Source organism: Sinocyclocheilus rhinocerous, unplaced genomic scaffold (assembly GCF_001515625.1).
Source record: "Sinocyclocheilus rhinocerous isolate Xijiao unplaced genomic scaffold, SAMN03320098_v1.1 scaffold969, whole genome shotgun sequence".
In the NCBI taxonomy this organism is placed as follows: Eukaryota; Metazoa; Chordata; class Actinopteri; order Cypriniformes; family Cyprinidae; genus Sinocyclocheilus; species Sinocyclocheilus rhinocerous.
The window spans coordinates 1,921-7,450 of NW_015664218.1; the positions used below are offsets into that span (position 1 = coordinate 1,921).

Below are 5,530 nucleotides of genomic sequence, written 5' to 3' on the forward strand. Positions count from 1 at the left end.
TGATAATTTTGACCCATACAATGTTTTTTTTTGACTATTGCTAAAAATATACCCCAGCGACTTAAAGGGGTCATATGATGCGATTTCAATTTTTCTTTTCTCTTTGGAGTGTTACAAGTTACAAGTTACATAAAGAAGATCTGTAAAGTTGCAAACACTAAAGTCTCAAAACCAAAGAGATATTCTTTATAAAAGTTAAGAGTTAACCACGCCTACCTAAAACGGCTCGTTCTAACACGCCCCCACATACCTACGTCACGATCTGGGAAGATTTGCATAACGCCGCCCAAATGTTCACGCAAAGGAACTTTAAACCGCATAAACACATTTCATTACACCCAATACACAAAATAATGTTCTTTTTAGCAGCATCACATGACCCCTTTAAGACTGGTTTTGTGGTCCAGGGTCACATATAGATATTTTGAGCCTCTTAACCACAATCAGTGCAACATCATAAAAAATGCAAAACTAAACATTTGGTGATGTTTTGGTGGTGCAGAATAAAAGTCACTAGAGTTGAACATGTGGCTGGTACAAATATTGAATTATTATTGTTGTTATTTTTCCATTCTGCTATACTGTAAGCAATACAATGGCACTTGATTTTGATTTGGATAACCTTTGGACATATAGCTCCATATTCTCACTGCATCTTACTATATGGACTGTAAAAGCCTGGTGCATTAAAAATGCAAGTAAAAATACTTCACAAAAAAACACATGCAGTTGTTGTTGTTTTATTCTTTTCCCTAAATCGTTAAAAAAAAACATTTTAGTACCATTATTTAATGTCAGGCTTTACTAGGTAAAGATCCTTAATAAGTTGTATTTTCCACTTTGCTTTGTGTCTCATTCTATATCTACTGTGCGATGACAAAACAATTGCATTTCAAATCCCTCTTTCTTCTTTTATCTGGTTAAAGAGTACATTGAATTTTATATAAAACAGGTATTTTACAAATTCACCTTTTTTTCAGTTAGATCTATGTATCTATTAGTAATAGAAATAAATTGTCTGCAAGGCATTCAGTGCAGTTCAGCGGTTTTGAAAACAAACCACACAGAAAACATTCAAGCACAAGAACAACACTGGATACTTGTTCATATCCAAACAGCACACATAATGAGTCAGCAGTGTCAAAGTCCTTATCTCTGTGGCTGACACGTTACAGCTGCCTAATTCATAACTGCCTTTAGCGTCAGTTAAAACAATTGGTGTGTTCAGCCGTGTCCATGTGTAAGGAGGATGTGTGCAGTGTCAAGAATGTCAAGAAGAGCTTTTTTTCACTTGCAGTCAGCACTTTAAAGAGCAGGTTTATCTGGTCAGATAATTGAGTGTAATGTATTCTAAGTAAAAATAATAATTACTGTAAATCATGTTTTCATAAAACCAATACCAGCTTAAATGAATTCTTACTTCACAGAAACTGTTCACAACCATATGAGAAAATATAAATAATTTGCCTCTGGATTTAATTGACAAATAAATGACTAAATCCCTTCACAAACACTCCCCATTTTGACAAAGGACAGCATTTCGCAACAGGTTTATGAGCAGGAAAGCAAGTTCCAATGTGTCATGTTACTCTGATCTGTCAATGATTTGCTCAATTTAATTATAGAAATGTAACCTGACAAGTGAACTGCATGCTTTATAAAAATAATACTGTAAAGAGGCTACATTAAAGGTACAAGACTTTTTTTGGAATGCTTGATTTATTTTTATTGCTATATTGACATTAAGCACCATGTTTGAGGTATAACAATTCACAGCAACGGACGTTTTGGAGTACAATACATTCATATAAACACTCCTTTTCACTAGAGCACTGTACTACAACTCTCCTGAAGAACCTACAGGAGCCTATAGGCTGGTCTTTGATAAGATATAGCTTTACCCTAGCACCTATACAATTCTGTAAACAGACATGGGGTAGTTAAGGCTTCAACACAAGGGTACCATATTTGGATTTGCACATTTCACAGTATAGTCCCACTTTTATATGGATTAAAACACTTCAAATTGTGGTGTCAAAACACTGGGTGGTTCTTACCAAAATGTCTCTATTGAAAGGTGAAAACAAAGAAATTAAATGGTTGTGCAAAAATCCTTAAACTCCTTCACCAATGCACATATTGTTTAACGGAATGTTGGCAACAAAACTCGGATCCGAGCGGATCAGAGAGTGTGCTTATCAAACAGGTACTCTCCCATTTTGCCGTGCGGGTCAGAAGAGATGAGGCGACTCAGGCTGCCAGCGTAGTCACCCAGCGTCTTAATGGTGTCATGACTATCAGTAAAGAAGTTGCTCTCTAGGAAATCACACAGCTGGAACAGAGTGATAGGGAAAGTAATTTACACTGTTATTGGAAAAATAATATGCAATTATACTTGATAACACATAAAACAAATGAGAAAGAAGATACAAGGGTTGTCAGTTGTTGTTTCCCTTATGCTACTCACATGAGGGTCAGAGTTTTCTCCAGCTGCTTTATGGACCTCCAGCAGGGATCGGTTAAGAGACTTTTGATGGTCCAGAGAAAAAGTGACAGCATCCATACCTCCTTTCCAATCATCACGACTGGGCTTCTGATAAGTGATAGAGAGAGAGAGATAAAAATGGATTTTTATAAGCTTCTAAATTTGATGGCAATGACACCATCCTTGTGAAAAATAAGTGTGCTTAACTGTACTGAAAATGCACTTAAAAATGTATTTTTTTTACTGTACTTGCAAAAAATAAATCAATAATGTAATAAAATACCATTTAAGTAATCTTAGAGTACACTTTGTTTCTTCAAACATTTAAAATACATTTAATTCTTTATATTAAATAATCTTGTCAACAAGTACAACAATTTTGACGTGTTAACTATACTATAGCAATTAAGTATATTCTTTTAAAAGTACATTATTTCTGTAATGAGAACAGCATGCTAAAATGTGGAAATAAAGGGTTTCAGTAAGCAGTGTAGTTTTAGAAACATCTCAAAGCTACATACAGTGGGTACGGAAAGTATTCAGACCCCCTTAAATTTTTCACTCTTTGTTATATTGCAGCCATTTGCTACAGACTTCAATGCACCAGTCATATGTATTATTTTTACAATACTTCAGGGCGTTTTTTTCTTTTTTTAAGCATCACAGTCCCTAGCTACTGTATGAAAAAGAGCAACGTGACTTTTCTACTGAACATTTCCTTTTGCGTTCCACAAAAGTCTTACTGGTATGGAACGGCATGAGGGTGAGTAAATGATGACAATCTCCATTTTTAAGTGAACTAATCCTTTAAAACTCACTCACCGCAATGGTCTGGAGAACGATTCGTCCTCCTCTTGTGTTTTGATACTCCAGCAGGTGCTCCGCCTGATCCCTCTCCTTCAGTGAACGCTCCAGGAACAACTTTGAGAAGTTGGGCAGAGCCACATCATCTCTATCAAAATACATTCCCTAGGAGACAAAGAGAGACTGTATTAGTGCTACTGTCTAAACAGACATGCAGGGGTCAACAATTAATATATAGCCTAATCAATGTTATTTCATCACTGCATATAGAATATTAAATTCTAAACACTTAAATATTCTATTCTTAAACACTTAGCAATAATTAATATTTTCTAAAAATATTTTAGAACCTGTGCACAACGCACACTTAGCGTGAAGTAATTGCTGAAAATGACATTTTATGTTAAAGTGTATTTCTGTGCATTTCAAAATGACACAAATTTAGATACATAAACCTAAAAACAACATTTCATAAAAGTGGTGCCAGTGTTTGTGAGCAGACCAGGGAGAGATACACATATGAGGCCGTCAGTTTGAGGTTGATCAGTTTGTTGATGTTTGCCTCATTATTCGGGTGAAGATTCTGCTTGACTAGAGACATTTCTGAAGAGGAAAACACACAAAACAGATGAACTATAATACAAAATGGAAAACTTAAAAAAGTTAGGTTAGTAGAGCAGAGGTGGATTCAAGACAAACATTACTACTAACAAAAGGAAAAGAAAATGTCAGTATATGCATATTGCACAACTATCTGTCCTACCGTGTAAAGTGTGTGTTCACTGTTCAGAGCTGATACTGAGTGAGTGTATGACACTACATTCTGTCCAACCCGTTATAGATTTATCAGATGTGACATAAACCTGGGGAAAGTACTAAAGACATGTAACTCTCCTTGAAGTATGATTCAAAACAGGGATATACAGATTCAAAAATAATAACAATTAAAATGTTTTATTTCAATGTATGCATTTTTGTTTCTTTAGATATGTTGCTGTAAACTGAATTCAGCTTGTAATGACATGGATAGTTGCATATGTTGTACAGCAATAATTAAACTTAAATATTCGTTTATTTTGGCACTGCCAATTTAAACCAATTATGTTTTTGATTGCATTAATTTATTATATAAAACATTCCTGTTTTAATTATATATATATATATATATATTTCCATAGGCTTTATTGTTGCTTGTTTATTGTATAAAAATTGCGTTGGTCAAAAATATTAAGTGGAAGAATAGGAGTAGGATGTTTAGGAAAATGAGGATTACACAAGACCTTCGACAAATAATGTCCAATACAAATAGGGACAACACAAAAATCCAAATACAAATCCAAAATAATGCTGCAAATGTATATTTGAATTGATTTGCTTGACGCCATTCCTGTAGATACCGAAACCCAAGACAACCACTTTTACATACAAATAACGCTTGTCTAATAATCGTTATCTAAAATTTTATCAAACGCAAAGTACAAAGATAAATGGATGAACGTGTTACAAAGGCTTTCTGCTGTTGCACTATATGTTCGCGGATTCAATTTAACAGGACCTACAAATCATAGACTCACCTTTTCAGCAACGATACGCGTCAGATTACGGCTGGAAAGTTGGAAACAAAATACAACTTTAATGGATTGATTTATAAAATCCGTTTATAATCTTTTGTTGTTTCCTCGGCAGTATATTTCCCTATTGCCTTTACACACAGCGACATCTACAGTTGAGGAGCACTGTTGCCAACTCTCGCAAGACAAATAAGCAACCGCTGCTTCAAAAACAAGCCGTTTTTTATGATTTATTATCATCAATATTATTTATTATTAATTATTTATTACCAATAAATGAGCCTGCAACATATTAAACTGAAACCACTCTTTTATCTGAAAAGCAAAAACGGAAGCTATTTTACAAAAATCAACAAACTGCAACAAAAATGGGAACAAAATTCATCTCCAATCCCCTGTGTGCAGAATAGGATTGGAGAGATGGAAAAGGAGAAAAACACAAGAGCTTCAAAGGGGAACTGTAACATAGCCACATATTTATACCCTACTAAAATATAGGCTATTCGAACCATATTTACTCTTAGTATTAGTATAGGACTACTTGTTTTTTTTATTACAGCCCGTGATAATTAATGCATTACAAAAACATTGTAAAAATAAAAATTAGGCTAAAAGAAAGTCATCCCACTCCTCTACGTCTACTTCTATCATCGCTTGGATTACAGCGTCA

General features: G+C 34.4%; 1 protein-coding gene across 2 annotated transcripts; it reads right to left on the minus strand.

The window, feature by feature from the left end:
* Positions 1 to 1,712: 1,712 nt before the first annotated feature.
* LOC107730005 (ferritin, lower subunit-like) lies at positions 1,713 to 5,030 on the minus strand. 2 transcript variants are annotated; one of them, XM_016540748.1, is made up of 5 exons: positions 4,864 to 5,030; positions 3,792 to 3,892; positions 3,308 to 3,454; positions 2,468 to 2,593; positions 1,713 to 2,332 (listed from the first exon to the last, which is right to left on the minus strand). In XM_016540748.1, the coding sequence occupies exons 2-5, from the start codon at positions 3,888 to 3,890 to the stop codon at positions 2,183 to 2,185; spliced, it is 522 nt and encodes a 173-aa protein (XP_016396234.1). In that variant the 5' UTR covers positions 3,891 to 3,892; positions 4,864 to 5,030; the 3' UTR covers positions 1,713 to 2,182. The 2 variants fall into 2 exon arrangements, with proteins under 2 accessions (XP_016396234.1, XP_016396235.1); XM_016540749.1 differs by lacking the exon at positions 4,864 to 5,030 and adding an exon at positions 4,053 to 4,125.
* Between the last annotated feature and the right edge of the window lie 500 nt (positions 5,031 to 5,530).

Excerpts from the sequence above, each read along its gene's own strand:
- LOC107730005 (XM_016540748.1), bottom strand. The coding sequence starts at position 3,890 with ATGTCTCTAGTCAAGCAGAATCTTCACCCGAATAATGAGGCAAACATC. Across the intron at positions 3,455-3,791 it reads CATATGTGTATCTCTCCCTG|GGAATGTATTTTGATAGAGA; the intron begins GTCTGCTCACAA and ends TTTGTCTCCTAG. Across the intron at positions 2,594-3,307 it reads TCGTTCTCCAGACCATTGCG|AAGCCCAGTCGTGATGATTG; the intron begins GTGAGTGAGTTT and ends ATCACTTATCAG.